Raw genomic sequence first — 24,675 nt, forward strand, 5'->3', positions numbered from 1 at the left:
TCAGCAAACAATCCAAACAATGCGCATATTACAAACAAGGAGGTAACAGATCCTTATGATGAAACTCTGAGTCATGTGCGTAGGCATTTCACGGTTCATGTTACGTCATCGAAATGTCACCCGTAAGACCTCGAAATTTTCCCGTCGCCAAACACGTTCATACATCGATCAACATCAGTAGACGTGAGATCAAAATAACTTCCTGATAACAGCTGTGATAGCCGTTTATATAGTAGACAGATAGTAAAGTTACATAAAACCTTATCCTACATAGAAGCGTACTCATTCTAATAGGGGAATCAATATTTACCTGAGTCTCCATTTCGGGAGTATTTCTCAACGGACTTATTGTTAGGATCTAATCGTGACACGTCTAACAATATTCCCGCATCCAGTGATGATTCCGTAGCAGTACTGTCTCGCTGGCAGAGATTACCCGTCCTCCTCTTTCTCGTGCCATAAGTATGCACAGGCACTATTAACTTAGGCCTGGGTATCGAGAAATCGGAGTCCGAACCACTAGATGAGCTTTTTGCACTTCTAGAAAACACACCATTAACATTTGGAACACGCTCTTCACTAATACGATCTTTTTGTGTCCCAAACGACATAATGTCATTGTACCTTTCATACCTATCATCACTTTTCACTCTCACTGTATTGTATAGCTTTCCATACTTATCACGTTTGATTTGTTTTGCAACACTGTTTATAGTCCGATGGTCACTTTCTTTAGTCAGATCAGTAGAGTGTAACCCATTAGTAATCGGCGGGCGGGTTTATTTTGGCTTCCGTTGAACATTTCGTACTGCATTAACGTCAGCTGTTCGCTCGGTGACAGATTTCTTTTCGGTTGAGTGACAGTGACTCCATTATAACTCTCGTCAGGCTGCACCGCATCGAGATAAGCTCGGAGGGGCGCTCTTCCTTCGCTTTTTACTCTTAAAGATTTAGAACGAAAGCTAGGCTTAGTATCTTCGATGCGTCCGTTTCGTTCGTTCGCCGGTTGCGTTATGTGCTTAGGAAGTTGATCGCATGTTGATAGCGACTGGTTAATAGGCTGCATGTACAAACCCAAATCTTCCGCTTCGCAATCTAAATCGAGGTTCTGTTTTCCGTTCCTGGACTTTATTGGACTCAAGTCCAAAGTAGCCATAGAGTTGATTAACTGATACATAGTATTTCCATTTTGTTTTATTGGCTCGCTGTGAGTATTTTTATCTTTTTTGGTGTCCTTCTGCATCTGTTTTATCTTATCACTGTCTGTGTCATTATTCTGTTGACTTACTCTGGAGTAGTACTCATAATATGATTCAGACGATGGGTCAGGTGGTACCGCTCCAGGATCAGGTAACGGATAATAACTTTTTTTAGAGTCAGCTTTTCTTTGCCGGTGCGCATACTTTAACGAATCCTTACGTTGCGGCGGCACAGGGGGCTGTTTGCTATTCGAACCAAAAGATTCAATGTCCCATTCAGTAAAATTTCTACGCTTAACTCTTCTTAATGTAGATGGTCTATATCCATTTGGCATATCTTTAAAACTATAACTATGTTTCAATTTATTCTGTGCGAGAAGATTATTATTTGCTCTCGCTTTTTCCTCTATGTTTTGTTGATATTTAGCTAATTGAGATATATTTTCGTTAGGAACATCATTAGAGTAACTATATTCATTATCTTCCAATGAATATGTTTTGCTATCGTAATCTTTGTCGCTAGTACGACCAACGTCTCTGCACGACTTGCTTCTCGATATTGAATTGAATTTAACACTGTTTGAATGGTCGTCGTTTTCATTGTAAGAGCTGAGATTCTTTGCACCGACCCAGTTCGCCGCGTACACAAGGTCCATAGTCCTGTCCGTAATGGACAGCCACGGGTCCTCCATGACCGCTTTTCCTGGATAATGCTTGATTTTCATAATGTCGTCGAATATCTTAGTGTCGCTTTATTTACATCATTGTGTACACAAAACATTTGTGAGTCAGGAGTCGTACTTGATAATATTAATTCCATTTTCCCGTTGGATGTATGTTATAGAGCAGTTAAAGGTTACGACGGTCGGACGTCATTAGACGGGAGATTAATGTGACGCACTGGCTGTTTTTGTTAGTTCATAATAATCAGGAACATCAATTACTCAAGACAATCTGTGGAAGTTCATATTTAATGCTGCAGCAAAATTTTAATATCAAAGAGATATATAATTTTAGTCATGTAAAATTAATCGGCGGAGCAAACATTTCTCAATTTACATTTACCTACTAAATGATTGCGTTAAGAATGGCGCGTTCGATTGATTAATGTATAACAATGGAGCGATTTTGCAACCACTATTATACTTATCCGTGTCTAGAAACTCTATTATTTTTACTTGAGATACAAAGCGAGTGCACCTTCTCGACAGCTGCACACGTTAACCGCATTGCTAACGAAGTACCCAACATGAGAAAGAACTTTGCCTAATACTTTTTGTGATCTAGAATAAAAATAGAGTTTGCTTTTCTTTTAATATTTCAGAACCTCGAACCTACATAAATTGTAATACCAAGCAGTAATATTTTAAGTGTTAATGCTCCCTGTGCTTAATACTATAAAAGGAAACTTGCATCATCATTGCATCTGTACGTGTTTCCACGACCTATACTTAAACTTCATTCAACTTATTTAAAGTACATCTACAATTTTACGTGAACAGCCCATACTGAGTGACCTTCAAGACGCTGCAACAATACGTAACTGTGACAAAAAACCTCAAACAGTAAACTTCGCAACAGCGGACGCGTCACGGGAGGCAAGCACGGCCATTGCACAAGAAGCAGTTTAGCCCAATACATCAACAACGAGGAAGCCCTAACTGGGCGTCAAGAGCCCATAAGGCGAATGCAAATGGAATCACATTACGCAATAATTAGATAATGGGGACTGACGAGTGCGAGTAGCAGCTGGCGATACAACTGCTACATACGGCCTGTTTATTGTTATTAATAATGTCGCACTTTCACTGCGAAACGAATACAAACTTGAAGCAGATGTCAATCTAGATAACGCATTGAAAGTCAGCCATGAACTAAATAACTAATTATCATATTAAGATAAAGAAAACAAAAACAATGTAGGTGAAGAAAACAATAACAAACACTACTTGTAATAAAGTAGCAAATTAGCAGCAATCATTAAACGCCTGATCGAGTTAGTAGGAAACGATTTCTAAGACATCAACCGATAGACGAGTTGAAACAAGTTCATTGGTCCACATATCCAGTCGGCTGGTCAGTGATGATACGTGAGAAACATATCCAGGAACTTGAGAAATTGTGGCCAACGCATGGTTAAATAATTTTCCAATAATAGATCAAATATTAAAGTAAATGTGACAGCCATTGCCTTCATAGTGGTTATTTCTTTTACTTTCAACTACATATTTAAAATGTTTAGATTTTTTTATGTTTCGATATTTATATGTCAAGTTTAATATGGATGATTTTATCGTAGAATATCATATGGATGTTATTATAGCTAGAATAAATGCATTCCTAGGAATTGAACGTGCGTTGAGGAAGTATTTCTACTATTGTTCTTATTCACCATTAACTGACTGTGACTATAAGTCGTAAAAGTGGCCTGTATAGAGAATCTTCATATGAAGATAAAGAAAATTCCATTATCATACTCAGCAATTAAATTCTTGCTATCTACCACAACAAAAACAATAGATAATAGTCAAAACAATGCAAATGACTCGCCATTTTTAAGTTATGCTGTGCATTTTGCTGTAATACTAGCAATAAGTACATCGAAAGCAGTAAAAACCGTTGACTCATCAATGGAGTACAAGTCATTGATAGAATTACAATATATTAGTCAGATACGCAAATAGCACGCGCTGAATTTATTTAGAACTAACGGTAAGTTATACGAATCATAAACAATGGTAGCCCTTTCTCCTTTCAAAGTGACTTCAATATTTTAATTGTCATTCACAGAATACTGTTCCATGAGGATAATCGGGATTATAACAAAAACCAGAACAAGTTTTAACACAGACAATTCAATAAACAGTTTTGCCTTGCAATTTATTAGTGAAGCAATTATTATCATGTCGTAAAATAACCCTGTGTTATAATGATCACTTGACGTTTTATTTCGAAATTTCTGCACTGCTACCAACGCTTTCTACGGTCTGGTGATAATTTTAATAATAGGAAAAGTTATTATTATGATAACATCATATTATGTATGTGCAGTATTGTTAACACGCAACGGAGACAATCCTATTGGTATAGTATGGTATGTATGATACCATCAATGTATTTAACTTTCTAATCTTTGTTTGAATACAAAAACGTGACAATGGTTCATACATTCATATCAAATCGATTATATTACCCGACATACTAGTTCCAAAGTGTGTTAGCAAGCGCAATGATTTCAATAAATTAACGAGGCGTGAACTGATTCGTACTGCAATATTTGCAATACGTAGGTTCATTAATTATGAAACCGGTACTTGATTGATTTGGTTCACAAAATTTTTGTATACTTAGTATCCAGCAGGGACAACTGCAAAATGAATTAATGTTCAATGTTGCTGATATCGTTAAACAAGACGAGGTCTAACAAGGCAATGATGTCATACTGCTTGGCCGAACACAGGCATAGAAAGCTCGAGGCTCAGACATTAATATGCTAAAATATCTTCACTGTGAAGACAACGCTCCAAAATACTTTCACGCCACACGGGTAGTGCACGCAAATACGAGAGGCTTGCAATAACCTTGTAGTGCATGAGAGCCTCCGAAATGTTACTTTCAAATCGTGAATCGGACTAAAGGACAAGGTGTTCATATAAATAATTTTTAGCTCGTAAAATTCAATGACTTCATCGTTTTCAACTTCTTTTCGAAATACCCTAAAATATATTTAAACATTTTGCTGCAGCATTAAGTGAGTAACATGTTAATTTTTAATCCATTTCGGTGCACGGATTTGTGTTATCCGCCTTAATCTCTCCAATGCAGTAGCAGCTGCATGTCCCGCGAAAACACATTTTATTCAAACACAATAGCACATCACACTATTTACCATAGTTTAATGGAATTGTCTCTTCAATTCAGTTTAATTGAGAAACAAAAACTAATAAACAAAACACATCGCTTGTCACACAGTGAAGTCGATCGCGACTATTTTAAATTCGGAACGCGAGACATTGGGGACACGGCGACCAATCACGTCAGCGCCGCTCCGCTTACTGCTCTACTCCGATCCGATCAACTCCTGCGCAAACGCAGCCAGCTGACGGCGCGTGCAGGCGAGACAGATATACGTCAGACAGAGACGAAACATATACTTACCTGAATAATAAAAGCTCCAAGCTCACAAAAGGTGGACGAGGTGGTGAACCTTTTAATTTTGATCCTAGAGATACTGTAGAGCAGTAAGCTACGACTAAAAAAGAAGTCCCCATTGTGATAAACATACGTTTTAAATTTAAAATAAAAACAACACGTGGTTTTGTGTACTCCACGACCACTTGTTAAAACAGTAGAACAATCATTGATGTAAGCAATCATAATGCTGATAAAGGAACTTATGACATTCCAGATGTTGACACAGATTTACATCATACTGAACGAGCTTCAGTAAGGAGCTACCATATTATATACATTATACAATTTTTATTGTAATCAACTGTAAATGTAATTTGTGTGTGAAAAGAACGAGGTAAATAGGTATGCAAGGCACTACCCTTGACCGGATAACTATCAAATTTTATTCACTTTAGAAGCACAACCTTCAGACTCACTTTGAAAAAGTCATTAGTCTATTTTAGGAGTCTAAAATAACAAAACATTCATTAAATTTTGGAGCAGAGTAACATTGAAAAGGCATTCGTAAAGATGGATTTAAAATAAAATACATACAACCAAAAAAATATTGTCAAGAAATTCAAAACTCTTTGAACGTCTGTAAAATCATTGAAGTTTTTCCTATTTAAAATATTGCTGTGGTCTTTTCCGAAGCGCACAAATGAAATAACCTTCATACCGAGACTAATAAAAGCAAAACGATTATAAAACAATATCAACTCGAAGTAATTGTCCAATAAAAAAGAAAATTATCAATATCAAGAGCAAAGTAAATAAAATCGAAAAGAAAGCGGTTAATGGAATAAATTGGTGAAACAAACAGGGAAAATTTTCAATTACTAATGCTATTGATAGCAGCCAACGAAGCGTGAGGCTGCATAAAAATTTTGCAATGTAAGGAAACTTAAGACATTTTTGGAACTAACCTCCTTAAACATTTTTGCCGGCAAGAATTACAGTAAGAGGAAAGTTATCACTTGAAATAAATCACGTAACCCGTCCTCAAAACCGGTTATTATGATCTAAGATTTCAGAAGAACAATATTTCATAAAGAAATGAATTCTACAGTTAAATTTTCTCGGTATAACGTGCAGTAATGGGCGCAGAACATAACCGTTCCGTTGGACATCTCAGAGATATCATCATAAAAGTATAATACATGTGAATTCGTGATCATAAAACCCGTTCTACAAGACGTGTCGAAGTTATAAATTAGGACTTGGATTATAATTTGTCTACTCTACTCTGTTTGTTTTGTACCTTATAGTTTATCTATCATTAACTTTCCATATAAGAAAATTTTATTATGTGTTACAGAATTATGGATAGTAAAACACCATGCAATTATGGTCGACATCGTCGAATCGAAAGTTCAAGTAAAAGTAGAAATGCTAATCGCGAAGATGTTCAGTCGGATTTCATTTGTGACGCAATTATTGTACGGTCAAGGCTGTGGGCTGGGAATAATGTTATAGTTTCACTTTTATTTGCTGCTATTACCCTTATACTTCGGCATAATACTACTTCTGATAGTTTATTGCTCTCAACTGAGAGCGCCATTATCTACATATAGTTTGTTTCGGAGGAAAATATTATCACCAGGGATTCCCGCATACTCTTCAAAAACCCCAGACATAGTGTCTCATATTCCAATCTAAACAAACATCCCTCTACCATTTCCCAGAATTCTGTGTTAATTTCAAAGGAAATTCCATTCCAGTGCTCAGTGCAGGCACAGTTGTTCTCTTGTTCATTTACAACCGTCCAAATGGAACGAGTTAATAGAAGCTCGTAGTAATACCACCATTTGTTGCCTTGTCTAATTGAACAATGAAGACAGGCATGCAGTCGTTCTTTCCCCTCGTTTAAATATAATGTACTTTCAATGAATGACGTCATCGACCCGTATATTACTTGAAAGGGCGTCCTTATGGACAACTCAATGAATGCGTTCACATTTTTTACTCTGAGTATCTATGAACTATTTACTGTGTTATGTTTGACATTCTGTACACCAGTAATAACATAGATATGTTCTAGGAATGGCAATAATACCTCTAGTATATCGCCTTTAGTGGAATAACTATCCCACGGTCTTTGATTTATTTCAAATTAAAAATATTCTGCACTCTATTAATATTAATGATGCATCTTTTAGACATATCTTTAACCTACATTAAAATGATCGAGTAAATCAAGTTTAGTGTTTGGCTTCCTTTTTACTTTCCTTTGCATTTGCAGATAAATCCAAGCATGGTAAAAAACTTTACAGACTATTTATTTGGAGTACTTCCTAGATACATAATAATTAATGCGAACAAAATCAACCAAACCGGACACAAACAAATCGTAATGCATATCTTTACCAAATTGAACTTGTTATGCAAGAAAATTAAGTGTTAAGTAACAAAAGACAGTTGTAACAAGTTTTAATGGAGCCAATATAGGAATCAGGTCACAATAACGAGGCAAAGCAAAATGTTTATAACGAGAATTATTCAGATCGTTAAGAGAAATCGTCTGATACGGATGGTCACCCATGAAGAATGCATGCGTTGGACAAATAACTAGACCTCATGCACTTCTTGCTCAAAGAAAAATGTTGATCTTATCGCTGCAACAAAAAAGAGGAAAATGTCCATAGTTAAGAAGAAAATTAACATTCTTTAAGCTATTTAACGTATAGATGCTGTGTTGAATGTTTTGGGGAGTAACTATAACAATTTCATCGAGATTTGATAGGCTCAAAATGATATCGAAACCACATGGAACGCATACCTACTTCTTAAGAAAGCTGTTCCATCAAAAAATATAAATACGTAGTGACAACTTTTGAAGTATTAATCTTGAATGAAGAAGTCAGGGTCTTTGTTATTGCACAAGGTAATAAATATCCTGAAACAGACCAGACTTTCGCATGCAATGTTGCTGCAAATGTGTTGCAAAATCCCACATTCGGCATTTCAAGCGTTGCTTCACAGAATAATCAAACAGATAATTTGTCACATGTAATGGAAGGTTAGTATTACTTCGTGCGTGATTCTAAGGCAATTCGCACAATACTCTCAAATGTTTCGAGACATTAAGGTCGGGTTGGCCAACGACCAGGCCTAAGCGAGTGGACCTTAAAGGAAAATTGCTTGTTGCGTCACTTTGATGCGACTAGTGTCGTAAAATTTCGGAACATGTACAATTTTATACGCACTCAATATAAGCACATTTGCGATTACCAGTGGACGAAACAAGGATGATATTTCAAAGAAGTGATTTGTGGTAGATAGATGGTCAGATTAAATAGTGATCAACGCCATGATCCAAAATATTATCCTATTCATATTATTTCCAGACGTTAGTGGACATTTTATTGCGTTGTATCTTATGTATCTTGACTTCGATGACTAGATAAATAACTTAAATGGTTAATAAATTAGTCTTTATTTTAAAATACTAAGAAAAATACTGTTGTTATCTAAAAATGCTGCAGCGTTCATTTCGAAATTAATGTCCATTTTTGACATAGAATACAAATTATACTCAATTCTTTCGTTTCCTAATCTCCCTCTAACAGACGTAACTGAAATTTGTTGGTAAAAGATTATAATTTCGTAATGCTACAATTACAAACTCTCAAACTTTTTACATATTTTCTCTAAACTATGTAGGCGCTTTGTTAAACACTTGGCTACTTGGCTAACATAATAATATTTTTAGAACATGATAAGTCAAGACACGGAATGGCTTGATAACATTCATGAACTAGATAATACAGGTCAGATGGTCTGTTATCAGTCCAAAAACTGTGGCGTAATTATTTAAGATGTATTTACACAACACTCATTAGTTGATGATAATATCAGAGGTTGTACATGTCAGTGCCATACCGTGAGTAGTATAAAAATAATTGGATCAAGATGATAAAAGGTACAATGAATTTGAACAGTACCCTTATAAGAATAATAATCATGTAATACATGAAGCAAGTGATAATAGAAAAAATACTACAAGTAAAATTGATAGGAGGAATAGGCCAGCTGCATACCTTTCTACGCAATTGTTCAAGGATAAAAAGGGTGGTGTAACATCAAACGTGCTTGATCTGTAAAGCATATGCTAGGTAAGCACGTAGCGTATTTACATCAATATACTTTTTAAAGTTTTGTAAAATATAAAACTCTGCCTTTTCCGGATACAAAGAAGAAAATTATATCGTCTCCATAAATTATACTTCTAATATGATGTTTATTAACCATTTTGTCATTATTATAAACGTCATCAATCCAGCTATAGCTGATGTCGATCTCGAAGAATCTCACTGAATCAAATATTTTTTTAACAATGTCTATTATTCTCTTCGGTAAATCAATCAACGACGGAACACAATAGTCTGTGATGTTTAATTTTCTTATAAATATTTTTATTAACATCGGATATGCGTCTGTTCACACTTGGATTGATGATCTTGATAGTTTATAGAGCTTCATCAGTGCTAACAATTTCTTTATTATCACCTACAAGATTGTTATTGTTACCAATGTTTTCAATAGCTTTTGTTACACTTTACAATATACAACTTCACTAAACACGGTACAGGAACTAGTCTACAAATACTTGCTTAGTCTTGCTACCGCTATTATGGTAAATCATAGACATTACTCGCTCTTTGATTCAGGGCTGGCATAACTTTTGTCGTAACACATGCACTATTATTTTCTTTATTTTATGTTTCTATATTATTATATTCATCTTTGGGCTATTTGGTACTTTCAATAAGAACAATATTACTAAAAATCATATTTCTGTATCTATTATAGTCTATTACGTGTACTGGAAATGCAGTTTCCAATCATCAACTTTGGAAATCGTTATGAAAACACGTTGAAATGCTGTCTAACGCTACACTGGCTGTGAACCCTACAATTCCACGATCACCGAGGTCTATCAACATCGCACAGCAAATTACACACGGGTGATCTTTACTTTCACTTAGAACATGACTAGTAGCCGGGGGCCGTTCAACGTCACCCATTATGTCCAACAAAAAGTACGCAAGGTCTCGAATGTCGATCTCCGCCTCCCAAGGCCGCCGATCACGCATTGTCCGTACAATGTACAGTCAGAAACTTTTTGTACATTTCGTAATAGTAACAACACTAGTAATAGTTCGATTTTTTTGCTCAGTTTTAACTAGTTTCCGTTCTGCGAAATCTATTTTTGTTGCAATTTCCAAGAATGGTGGCAGTTTATTTTTATAATTGTTTGGTTTTTCCGAAGACTTTTTTTGCGGTTTGTTTACTTCTTATATATCTGGATTAAAATACTAATTAATACATGGACATTGGTGTTATGGGTTTATTTATAGAATTAATAAATTTATAATATTAGCCTTCCTAGTAAAAATTATAAAACTTGCTAAATTATTACAGAATTGTTACGTCAATGACATTCATTGCTACAAGTCGAATGAATATTTATAAATTAATATTAAATATCCTCATACGTTTACCTTGTTTCCTTTGACATTCAATAACGACTAGCATTTTAGATAAATTTGACTACAAAATTAGTGTTCATCTTATTTTGTCATGTACCTAAATCATTTATAATGTCAGGGTTTGTAAATACATAATTATAGGTAAACACTTGAAACTAACTTGTTGTTTTTTGACATTTAGTTATTTTAATGCATTTTAATACTAGATTATTTAATAAATTGCTCTTTCGTAATAGAATAGTGTTGCATGTTTTTTTGTATGTTGCATGATTAAAGTTTTGTCGATTAATATGTGATAGGAAAACTCTGAAACTCTTGGTCAGATTCCAGAAGACCTTTCACTATAAGAAAGCGCATTATTCCAAAGTGTAATAGACTTCACACCAGGTTAGGGCCAAACATCGAGTCATCAAGTTTTCTGGCACTATGCTACTTTTATAGAGGTAAATACGAAAGTTTGTAAGGATGAATGTATATGGGTGCATTAGTCATCCTTTCGAGCTTAAACTTCTGGATGGATTTTGATGAAACTTAGCAGTTATATTCATTATACACAAGACTAACATAAAGGCTACTTTTTAACCTTATGCGGGAATTAGTTCCGTTGGGTAGCGGTGAAACTGCAGGCGGCACCTAGTCTTAAAGAAGGCCTTAGCCAATTTGACAAATACCACCTTCTATTACAAATGCTGGTAAAGAGCCAAGGTACTGACACTTTCCCTAAAACCGCAAGTCTAAGTACCATTTAGAAAATGATTTAAACTTATTGAAAGATGTTTACCTCACCGCAGTCAGTAAACGGTTGAACGATCTTTGAAAGCTTTTCTATTTGATTTAGATTATCTTAACTGCAAAATAGGTAAGTTATGTAAGAATACCCGCAAACTGCAAACTTTTAGTGGGCCGATAGTTTGTTTGGGCTCATAAATCAGTAAGAAGATCAATGGTAGAAACGATCAGATATTTAGTCGGCATTAGACCGACTGAAAACTTTGACTAGATGCAAAATTGTCTTTAAAAAAAAATGGTCATGGAAAGTAGGCTATTCTTTTGGGACCCGAGTGTAACTGCGGGAAAAAGCTAGTATTTCATTTAACATACGTCAATATTCTCATCAGTACCGTGTCTCGTGTATTGATGAAGAAGATAAATAATTATGTTTTTGCGTCAAATCGATGTTGTATTGCGTGACTGTTTATCGATGCGTTGGTTCGAACGTATATCAGCAGCCTGCATACATAATGCAAGTTGATGTCCTGTTGGTATAGTTCTTATGTAAGCGATTTCTTTGATGCGTTCTCGAATGTTCGATTCCTAAGGATCCAATGGGTTCGAAATTATTAGGTTCGCCTATAATCCTTTAAAAAGTTTTAGTTTTGGTTTTACAGCAAGCCAATGCAAATTAGGCTTTAGGTATTTTATTTGGTAAAATTGCAAAATAAAACATTTTGTGGGGCAAATATGTACATACATTTTAATGTGTGTGTGGTTATATCATGTTATAACATTAAATAATAAAATACAATAGGATAATAATATTAATATTTATTTCACTCTTTCGGAATAATAAACTACAAAAGCAGCGATCTTAGAGCAATAGACATAAAAACTAGAAAATTATTAGCAATAAATAAGGCACACCAACAGAAAGCAGACGTACAGAGGCTTTACTTACCAATAGCACAAGGAGGGAGAAGACTTTTAAATGTAGAATATATGTACAAAACACAAATACTTAAATATAAACAATACCTCAATACAAATAGGGACCATCTCATTGAAACAACAACGAAACACGATAAAAATAGGGTTAAATACTCAATAATAAAAGAAGCAGAGGAAATAGAAACACAGCTACACTTAACACAAAGAAACCAACACACAGACAAAGAAATCAAAGAAGCAATAATTAAACAACAAAATACAGTATGGCGAAGTAAGCAATTACACGGACAGTTTCCCAAAAAAGTACTAGATCAAGCTAATATAGATAGAGAACTTTCGTTTAAATGGATTAAAAAACAACAAATTCCACCAACTATAGAGTCATCCATTTTTGCAATACAGGATCAAGCCGTTATGACCAAACAACATCAGCGCGATATATTGAAAGAACCAGTAGACGGAAAATGCCGCCTCTGCGTCACTAAAGACGAAACTACGCAGCATATTATATCTGGTTGCGAAAAATTAGCGGGAACCTACTATGTTCGACGACATAATAATCTTGTCCAATACGTCTACTGGTGTCTTGCTAAAAAACATAAAATAGAAGTTGCCAACCTCTGGTGGAAGGAAACACTAGTGCAACCACAAGTAAAAGAAAATGAAACAGCCAAAATCATGTGGGAAATGCCCGTCCAAACCGATGTCACTGTTACACACAATAGACCAGACCTTATATACACAGATAAAACTAGTAACAAAACATATTTAATAGATATTACCGTACCGTCAGATTACAACATAGGAGCCAAAGAAATAGAAAAATTAAGCAAATACCATCTTCTGAAAACCGAAATCAGCCGGCTGTGGAATACACAAACGGCTGTCATTCCAATAGTAGTAGGCGTAACGGGCATCGTTGCAAAAGCATAAAAATACATAGACCAATTAGACGCTTCAATTAACATTCACATACTCCAAAAACAAGCAGCCATACATTCATCTATCATACTCAGCAAAGTATTAGGAGACACAGTATTCGTACGAACAGTAGAAGAACAACACTCACACACTGACACACAAACGCCAGACACACAAAACACGCATCCATCACCAAGCACGCAAGCGGGAACAGCCATCCAGGAACAGAACACACAGCAATCATCTAACACCGAACATTCGTCATCATCACAACCTAGAAGAGGAAGAAGAAGGATAAGAACAACGCAAACAAACACATCAACTACATAATACATATACACCATATAATAAATAATACATACAATATACTTAATAACAGACTAGGGGGGACATAGATATCTTTTTTCCGCGGGCTGCGGAACGGGATACCTATTAAACCGACATAAAGTCGAGAAGGTCAAACCTACCCAACGTTAATATTTATAATAATAAGACTCCACATACATCCTTCTACAAAAAGCCGCAATACTAAACACCTGTCGAATTGTTAGAAAATTCATGCAATTGGAAGAAAATGAAATAACCCCACACCACACATAACACACCACACATGCTGCATTTACTTGGCACCAGCCCGTAAATGTGGCAAAAAAACCTAAGAGCTAAGAAACGCAAACGTTTTCCCTAAATAATAATATTTCTAAATATAGTAAACTTTGTTTGTGTTCATAGCATGCCCTCATTGATTTGACCTTAAAGTCCTATTTATTAAGTTTCACTGAGTCATAGAAACGAGACACATTTATTTGGACAAAACATTTTTTGCGAGTATTTAAATTGAGTGTAAAAAAACTTTATTGTGAGTTACTCAAGTATTTTTTGTGAGCCTATTTATGTCACGTTTTATGGTAAATAAGTAAAGGGAATTATATATTTTTTTATTGAACTTGGGCCTGTCTACAATTGGCAAAGACCCGTGGTTCAATACCGATCGACCAAGACGTACCTATTTATTTCACATTTTTCTTCAGGAGTTTTCCGGTAGCAGCCTGAATTCTAAACGTGCTTCTCGTTGACATTACTGAGCTTTTTCACTACAGTGACAAAATAAATGTTATGTCTTGAAGATACAGCCTCTGCCTACGTTTTTATCCATGTCCCGTGAAAACTAAGTACTGCACTCGGAAAAGTATCCTATAGCCTTTCTAGATACATGACATACTGAAAGAAGTTTTTACTAGCTTGTTCAACCAAACAAACAAACTCTTTAGCTTTAAAATATTAGTAGTTACAAGCTGCGCAGCCCAACGGGGAAATATAGTCATGTTTTCATGTAATTACAGTTGCTACATCATAAATGTGTTATTACGTAAGTACAGTTACACATTTTGAGCACAAAGTACCTACGAGTATTATGTATTTAATGTGTATAACGTAATTGCCAACATAATATTAATTCGGCTAGGTTGTGACCCCGGAATTTTCCGTAGATTTGTTAAAAAACCAGAACTAGGTATATTAAGTTATAGATTGCGCTAGTTCCCGACTAAAAAAATATTTATAGATATTTAGAACCGGTCAGTCAATGTGAAGTGGGAGTGGAAGGACTAAGTAATTAGCGCTTGACCGTTTTTCAACTCAAAACAATCTTTCATTTTCTAATTAAGTATGAAACAAGACGCATTTCGTATCTAAGAGAACACAAAATTCAGACAACAATACCGTAATAAAATGCTTAGGTATATACCGTACCGATTACATAAAATGTAATGTTACATATTCTTTTAAGTATTTAATTGTGAGATCGTTTATATACTTGATACTTAAACTTCATTATAACATTTCGAGGTTAGCAATATTAAGCTATACAATTACTTAAAGGTATATAAGTTAAGCAAGGTTAACATTACATTATATTTAGATATATATATTTTTATATTTGTTTGAACCGTTCTAAGATCCTGTTCGCAGATATAAAGTGAACCGTTTGACCGCCAACAGCGTGACATGACGTAGCAAAACCATTTTTGTGACGAAAAAACTTAGCTCGATGCAATTTTGTATGGTTCTTATGAGCTTTTATTAGGTAACTGAAATATTCAGCGGCAAAATTTGCTTGAAATAATATACTTAGGAACTTAAGTACTATATGTACTTAACGGAATGAGTATGTGTTTAAAAAAAACATTTAAAAATATATAAAATCGTCCGAATTGAGAACTGGAGTAAGCATTTTTGGGAAGTAAGTTAAATATTTACAATTAAAATTTCGAAAGCCTTGGCTTTAATTGTCCTTAAAATTTCCATACTTAGACACGTCTCAATATTGTGGTAGATAAAAAACTATTCTGCGGTTATATTAATATTAAACGGGATTCATAAAAGTTCAAGGTTACTATTAGTTTCCTCATTTCACAACACGATTTGCGACATATCTGTTTTCCTTAGCATCCGAAAAAAAAAAGTTGCCACCGAGACATTTAAAGCGCTGCCAATATGTTAGAGAGAAAAATAATTAAGTCCGATGATGTCATGTCTAGAAACACAGAGAAACCTGAGACTATAGAACGGTGTAACATGTCTAGTTTTTATATCCTGTTGTACAGAAGTAGGCATGCAGTAAGCTAGGCAGGAAAACTGGCAGGTGCGACGCTAGCTGCTTTTCCGCTTTCTCGCTTAGGGAAAGTATACTTCACCTGAGCATAGCAAGACGAATATGACTACGTTTCTTTCTAAACACTAGGTGAGGCTGGTGGTTAGCTGATTTCGCCGGATATATTTGTGTTAACGAAGGATGTTTAAGTGAATTAGACACATGCAAGGAAAACTGCTTGTGGAATAGTGTGTCAGTGGAAATCGATTTCGTTGATGTACGACGACGATGAGAGAAAAATGTTAGAAATAAGTAAGTAGATAAAATATGGAAGACCATTGATATTGCGTGTGAAATAACATCGGAAACTAGTAAGAGCCAGCGACTGCCAGACTTCATGAGTATATAATAAAGCTACCTGACTATCTATTTTCTTAAGTCGAAAATTTTATGTTCATATTCATCCTACGAAGTTTGTCCGACGATGGCTTTGGAAAATAAGTAACTTTGAATCTTTTCTTTACTATGAGAGCATCAATTTCTACCAAAAAGTCATTCATATTGATGATACAAACTTAAAAATACAACTTTAAGAAATATTAGATTATTTTATTTTTCGAAAAACACCCTTTCAAAACGGGTCAAAACTTTATCTATTATGGAATAGGAGCACTAAACACACTTAACCTACCCGTAACGCCATCTATTGCTACAGTAAAGAACTATCCAAAGCGTGCCATCTGTAGTTAAACGTCTGAACCAGCTGAAGCATGGTTGTTTTACTGCTTCTGCTATTCACCGCTAGATGGCAGTAAGCATTTAGTTTCTACTATTGCATACTAGATGGCGTAACGAGTATTTTAAATGCTCGACTGTTTTCTTCTTGTTTTAAGCAAATGATAAAAATATAGACATACCTTCCATAACGTATACGATGCTGCCAACATCTCCTTCCTTGATGATGAGGCTGCCGGCTGCATATTCGACGGGGTACATGCAGTCCACGATTTCGCGGATCTGCGTCATTTCAAGATTCTTCATGAAGTCATTGTCCAGTATTGCACCTTTGATCAGTTCCCGCGATCTGTAAATTAAAAAGAAAATCTTTGTAGAATATTCCATTCCATTTTTGTGGACGAATTTTGACGAGAGTAATTACAAAATTTCGGCGGATTCGATAAAACTGGATATTTAACGATGCTGCAAACGCAACTTAAACAATAGGTTCCACCTATATAAATTTCATATAACATTACACCCATTTTATAAAAGAAAACAACTTCCCGTGCCTTTGTACAAGGCAATTTCAATAAGTGCCCTATCAACTTTAATGATAATAACCTTTAAATTATTATAGAAAATTAGTGTCATAAACCATAGCTAGGCTAGTCTATCATGAAACTAAGTATAATGCTACACTAGGAAGGAAGGACGTAAATTATCATTGTTTATAGCAGGCGTGCTAAAAGCTACTTCCATTTTAATTTGCCTTTTAAATCCTTTTAATATTCTCTTTACATTTTATATCAGTCTCATTGGATCCCGCGGCTTCACCCTAATATCGAGTCGAGGGAAATTATTCCACCTAGATAGAATATTGCCTATGTGGATGGGCAAGGTATGAGTACGTAGTGTAGTCCATTTTATATTCCATAATAGCTATTTTATATTTAAAAAGTCTAAGTTTTTTTTCGATTCAACAATCAGATACCTACATTACGTTTATCTAGTTGCTGGTCAGACAATCGTAGTCGATTTAAACACGTTATGCAATAGATAATTATAGTATATTCTGTTGATAAAACAACTGTGAAAGTAGCACGAATTTCCCAGGCTCATTTGTGGATAACGGATTAGGGGACTTACCCAATGGATTCATATGTATTTACCAAAACCTACATACTAACACTGCGGAAAGATTATAAAATAACCTACATTCTAAAAGTGATGCAATATTATGGGCCTTAAATCGCAATGGACAAAATCTTACATTTTTATTGCGATGTCTTTCAAAACTCAGTTATAAAATATAACAAATATTGATAGCAAGAGGTGTTTCAAAACTTAGATATTTTTTTACCTAATTTATATGGTGACGAATAGAATCATAAAACAAAATATACAATAAAACAGTCAAATTCACATTCATTTTAATAATGATTTTATTATTCCATAGAAATGGTTTGACAATGGTTGTAATGGCTGTCTATAAACTGTTTAATCGCTCATAAAGTTCCATTTAAGGATAGCATGTGCCTTTCCGCTAGCGTAGGTACAGCCGACCTACGGCTACCTACCTATCCCAGACAGAACTATCAACTACCAGTATTATTCCTTAAACTATCCCTGAAGCAATGACATCCGTGTACCTAATAGTATTCTAATTCTAATATGTATTAAGATTAATGTAAATCTGACTCTGTCTTATACACTACTATGAAAAAGAATGCTGAAGTGGGATGGAATTTGAATTTTACATGGAAAATTATTGAGATTAAAAGCTGGGAAGGAACACGTGTGTGACAAAGCAAGAAACGACTAAGACTTTAAATATAGTTAGAGTATAACAGTCTTATCACGCACAACTTTACGACTTACTGGAAAGCTAAGTATAGAAACTTCTGACGAAACGCCTCCATCCACTTTAGATCAACAATCAGTTTGCGAAACGCGAACATAATTTCAACTCGCTAGCAGCACTTGCATACCCGAAATGCAAACCAGGCACTCATAAATTACTCTCAAAAGATCTAATATTGAGTGAGCCGTCGGCGAGGACAGTTGTCACATAAAGTTCGAACGTAATTATACCAAATGGGATCACCGAAGGCACTCGAGCTAACACAGGGCGACCTCGCCACGGTGCCTTGCGATGCCTGTACTGAGAAGAAATTCAATCAATGCCTTGAGTGATTGATCGATGACGTTAAGTATCGATAAGCACGACAAAATGATCGCCTGCACATCATTGCTTTGAAGCACTATTTGCAATGGATTCTACTGAAAAAGCATCCGTATTCATAAATCAATAAACAATCTTACGAAGATTCGGATTTATGCACTTCCTACTTATAGATCGAATGAAGGTTTTCTAAGAACTAGACAGAAAAACAACGCTGAAATGTTTGAAGTAGATGCAGATAATACTAAAGCTAGGTTGGGTCACAAAGTCACGGTTGTTAGTAAGACAAATGAGATTTGTGGACACAAAACGTGAGAGGATGGTGAGATGAAGAAACATTGATGTTTGGACACACTCGTTAAGTACTTATTCGTGACCAATAAAGTGACTTGAATTAAGAAAGCAAATATAATATATTTGCTAAAGAAAACGTGGAGTTGATTAGTATTCAAAAGACAACATTGTTAGATCGTTTGAAGCCTAAAAATAATAATGATGTGTCTTTAAACTTTGTTTTTGTAGCACTTGCAAACCCAAATAAGCACGAATTTGGCTGTCAACGATTTTTAAAATCATTATTTCATGATCTCATAAAATCAATGACCAAAGAGAACTTACTAAGTATCATTTTCACGATATTTTTATGGGCTTTTTGTTTTTTGGAAATGCTCGGTAACTGCTGGTATTCTCGAAGCTCCCAAAAATACCCATAAAAGGGTCTTTTCCCAGATACATTACCAAGTTCACAAAATCCAGTAATCCATGAACTGAAACTCAATCTTTTTCCTCCGACAGGCTCATTAATGCTCCTTCGAAACGTCAATTTCCCGCGTAAGAACAACATGAGAAAAGGCCGTTATAGGAAACTTATTATTAAAACGTTTTGAATAAAACCACGAGACATAGACTTACAAAGTTAAATGTAAATGAATTCTGTAGTTGGTGCGATTGACCTGTAAGCTTATTCTAGTGGTTTTTTGCTTTCTTAGAGGTTATGAATAATGTTAATATCAGTTATACCGATCTTAGTGACAGCGCCTCCTCGGCAGGCATATGCAAAAAATATTGAAATAGGACTATCTCCAGCGTGCCTATATGACTTGCTAATATTATCTTCTAAAAAAAATACATAAGGATTTAAATAAGCGACTTTTTGCAACCCATATGGAGTCGTGATCTCCAATGGACTTTGTGAATGGCAAAAACTTTGTTCCTTCTTATTCAACAGATAACTCTTGAATAAGGAAAATGTAAAAAAAATAATTCTTCTGAGAGCACGTTATCAGTTGTAAAAAACTGCAACCAATCATGAACAGTGAAAATGTAATAATCCCAGTACCTATTTTGTCTATTCATGTTCCAAACGCATACGCACGCAAAAATTATCGCATTTTTATTTTTACTACATCTGAAACTAATTAAATATGTATATCGCAAATATTAGTCACAGTGATAGTGGCTAATAATAAATTTATCAATAGAAAGCTGCCTTTCAAAAACCCGCTATTGAAAACCACCAAAGAACGTATTCATTGCACGTGGAAAAAAATACTCACTTCTGAATTTTCGGTATCTTCACCAGTTTCATTTCATAACCCTGAGTTAATGAAGAAAGTGGTTCCGCTGATATGGCCGTTCTCTTCAGCCTCGGCTCACCAACATGATATACCCTGGTATTCTCAATACCCGGTGTCTTCATCACGAAGCACTCTTCCTCATTCTCCAACCCATTCCTGCGACTATCTATCAGCTGTCTCGTCAAAGGCTTCACGACTTGCCTGAACTTGTCTATTTCATTTTTAAGATATCTTATAGTGCCATCTTTCTCATCGATCTCATGTTCCAGCAAGGCTATTATTTTATCTCTTCGTTTCAATTCTTCTGTCTTTTCCATCACCATCCGTTTCATTTCCAAATACTTCTTCTCCAGTTTGTATGTTTGATCGAGTTGGCATTGTTTCGTGTGAGTTTGAGCCATTTTGCAACACTTTTTTTCTCTATTTATCACTAAACTCTTTTTGCAGTTTTACTTTACTAAATTCCGCATTTTATCGTTTTTATCGAATATCCGAAGTTTATTATCACGTTACTTTGAACGGAATCGTCTAACTGCGTTTGCTGACGTGTTATCAATACCTATATCATCGGAAAGATAAAATAATTTAGGTACTTGATCTACGACTTGTAAATCCGTCTATCCGGCTTAGGGATTCGATATTTGGAAATATTTTTGCTAGCCAGTGTCAAACATTAATCTACTATAGCAAGAACAATAAATTGTGACGTCTAGTTGCCATATAAATTGTAGTGACGACTGATTGTCCGTTCCCCAAGTGTGTCAGTCTGTCGATGAGTCAACTACTCAATGACTTGCGCCACACATAGTGAAATATGTTTCAGTGTGCACGCTGCCCGTCAACCAGTTCTAAGCTTTAATTGGTTTTCATTAAACATGATTAATAGTGCAGATTAATAAGCATAGTTCAAGAATAAATACTAAATTGATACCCACAACACTGCCTCAGGCGAGGACACTGCGTGCAGTGAAATTTTGTTAATTATATGCGTTATCTCCTTGAATGTTTAGTGTTACATTTATATAAAAAACAACTTAGATTAATTGGAGGTGTGGACGTGAATTTTAATCATCCTTGTTGCGTAATTGTATCTAATTTTTGTATACTAGACAAAAGTATTATTTGTATTCACGATAGCTGCTACAACGCTTATTCAATTTTCATTAATGGATATGTCACTACAATTTATAGCACATTGTTTTGACTGAACAAGTACATATTTCATTTCTACGACTTCAAACATCACAAAATATTACTCATGCCTTTTCTGAGCAAAAATCATTAATTCTACGTACAGTATCAATCTCGTAGTAGTTATTATTATTATTCATAACTGATCTACTCTAATTGCACGACCACATAATAAATACTGACAAGTTGTTTAGACATGTGTTCGGGCATCTATTAATTCTAAAGCCTGACATTTCTCACTCAGCCATTGTGTCTGTATAATCATTACCACCTGAATGACCAAATGGTTGTGCAATACAATGAGTACTAGTAAGTCGCGTTGCAACAGTTGCTATGCGTAGGTATATCATGAATATTTTCGTAGGTAAAGGTCGAACAAATAATCACGCCTTTCTAAGTAGAGATAAGGTCAATGCAACGGCAGGTAGTGCTGACACGAAGTATTTGGACCATGACATTATTATAGCTACATATATGAGCTAACGTGATACTCCTATTAGAGCACCAACTTTTTGCCAAAACTCATCGATCAAACTGCCTGAAGTGTATTGAACGAATGAGTCTATTTTAAGTTTCCGTCATTGAGCAAAGAATTCGGAAGTAATGACGAAATTTAGGGGTTAAAGAACGTAGGTAGACATGTTTTAGAAACATTTTTGGTGTTGGCAACAACTGATATTCTATTGCCAAGTGTAACTTCAACAAAGTCAGAAGACGACTTTAAAAACAAAATCACTTGTATAATTTGAATCAATAAGAAATCCAAATTCCTTACTCAATGTGTCATTTATCTATTATTACTTAAAACATCTTTATTGCTTGATAAGATATCACCTATCATCATCAATTACATTGCTTGTCCCACATCAATTGTGTGTATCTGCATAGTTTGTGTAAACATGCGACAGTTTATAATTGTGTACTACAAAAGTTGACCTAGACCCGTTTTCTTTGATTTTGGACGAAAGCCCAGTGCGTTCTGCCACATTAAGCCTAATATCAATAAATATTTTTGCTACAACTCTTTATTTAAATCGTCCCTTATCATTAACGTAAGTGGAACGAATACCTACACCTGCTAATACCTGTAATCTTTATTATTAATAGTTATTATACCTGCTCAATATGATTCACTAATTCTGGATCACAGTTGCATAATATTTTGAACGAGATAGAATCTCGATACATAATTCCTATAGTATCTTCAGTATGGAAATCAGTACGTAACCCTGGATCGAAGATTTATACATAAACATCTTTCTGCTAAAGCATCGCATAAATAAATTACCTATAACATTCTTGGCGGAGACTTTTAACATCAATCACTAGTAAAAGCTTAACTGAATGATAAATAAAGTAATATTTCAGGTCGTTTAGCAAAACGTGTGCTGCGCATTTAATTACATCATGATACACATTCTCATCAACGTAATGAATAAACTGTTATACATCCTAATCAAATTAAATATCTTAATGTGAAATCAAATGGTTCGGTTCTCCGACTGGCAGATGATAAACACTGCCCACACATAAAACTTGAAACGGGAAAAACATAATTTAATTCAAAACATACACCGCTATTTTTTAATTAGTGCACAAACTTAAAGGGCTCATTTAAAAAGTTCTTAGTATTATCTATGCAAAGTTTCAAAAACTAATATTCATAATCAGCAAAGTTATTAGCGATAAGTTATATCCAAAAATTTCACTCAATTCATGGAAACATTGTACAAGTTATTCCAGGTCATTCATAGTAGTATTCATTAATAATATTCTGTCGCTCTCGCATTCGCGTGCTCTCGCTCGAACTTGCCCCGCGTCTAACAGCTGATAACGAATGTAGGTAACTAAAACGCATAGATGCGTTACGATTAAAAACTAAGAAAAAGTAAAATAAAAGGTGTACGGAAAATAAACTTTTATTCAATTCAAACTTTTCCTTCATACTTTATTTGGGCTTAGGACCAACAAAATTACCAACTTTTTCAAAATGAATTATTAAGAAATTAGGTGACTAAATTAAAAGATTACGTGGTAAAAGAAATCAAATAAGTAAAGTTGTAAAACTTGTGAAAAAATAATTTTGGCGTATTTAAAAGTTTGAATCAGCTGATATTTACAATAATTGTTATGTCACCTTAGAATTTACGTACCTACTTATTTACAAAAAAACTTACAGATATTTTAGCTGTGCTTCAAAATGTCCACCACCATTTTCAATACAAACACGAGCACGTTTAATTAAATTGTTTTTTAATGATAAAAGTATGTCTCGTTTACTTTTTACTTCGTCAAACGCGTCCAGTATGCGCTGTTTTAATTGTTCTACACTTGTAGGCTCACTAACGTACACTCGTCGTTTAATTTCACTCCACAAAAAAAAGTCCAATGGCGTGAGATCAGGAGATCGTGGCGGCCATGCCACGGGGCCGCCTCGACCGATCCACCGACTCCCGAACTGCTCATTTAAGTACTCACGCACTGCGCTGTGGTAGTGCGGAGGCGCGCCGTCTTGCTGGAACCAGACATCTCTTAAATTGGCTAATGGAATCTCTTCCAGCATTTCAGACACCATATTCCGCAGCAAAGCTAAATAAGATTCGCCAGTAAGGCGCCCTTCTATGAAATACGGGCCAACAATGTTGTCGTTGAGAATTCCTGCCCAGACGTTAATGGAAAACCTGTGTTGGAAAGAGTTCTCCTTGTTAACATTGGATTGCGTATTGACCACCAGTGTTCATTGTGTTGATTGAACAATCCGACACGCGTAAACATGCACTCGTCTGAGAAGAGGATATTTGCTTCTGTGTTGTCGAGTATCCATCTGCACAATGTCATCCTTTGTTCGTAATCCACAGTGGTCAATTCTTGACCTTTTCTGTAGTGGTATGGATGATATCCATACGAACTAATTATTTTCCATGCACAGGACTGGCTGATGTTAAAATGACGAGCTGCGTCA

The 24,675-nt window shown here is 35.2% G+C and overlaps 2 protein-coding genes across 2 annotated transcripts in view; both read right to left on the minus strand.

Annotated features, from left to right (window-relative positions):
- LOC135116614 (cGMP-dependent protein kinase, isozyme 2 forms cD4/T1/T3A/T3B-like) overlaps nt 1-21,064 on the minus strand; it is a 41,659-nt gene extending 20,595 nt beyond the window's left edge. Inside the window, exons 1-2 of the mRNA XM_064039120.1 lie at nt 20,502-21,064; nt 16,961-17,127 (exon numbers count right to left, since the gene is read on the minus strand). Coding sequence (XP_063895190.1) covers nt 16,961-17,127; nt 20,502-20,923 — 589 coding nt within the window. The 5' untranslated portion in view covers nt 20,924-21,064. The remainder of the gene's footprint in view (nt 1-16,960; nt 17,128-20,501) is intronic.
- LOC135118090 (uncharacterized) lies at nt 660-5,281 on the minus strand. The gene is made up of 2 exons (XM_064039122.1): nt 5,089-5,281; nt 660-2,153 (listed from the first exon to the last, which is right to left on the minus strand). The coding sequence occupies exon 2, from the start codon at nt 1,922-1,924 to the stop codon at nt 737-739; it is 1,188 nt and encodes a 395-aa protein (XP_063895192.1). The 5' UTR covers nt 1,925-2,153; nt 5,089-5,281; the 3' UTR covers nt 660-736.
- Nucleotides 21,065-24,675: the final 3,611 nt, after the last annotated feature.

The sequence above is a fragment of the Helicoverpa armigera genome, chromosome 18 (assembly GCF_030705265.1).
Source record: "Helicoverpa armigera isolate CAAS_96S chromosome 18, ASM3070526v1, whole genome shotgun sequence".
Classification (NCBI taxonomy): domain Eukaryota; kingdom Metazoa; phylum Arthropoda; class Insecta; order Lepidoptera; family Noctuidae; genus Helicoverpa; species Helicoverpa armigera.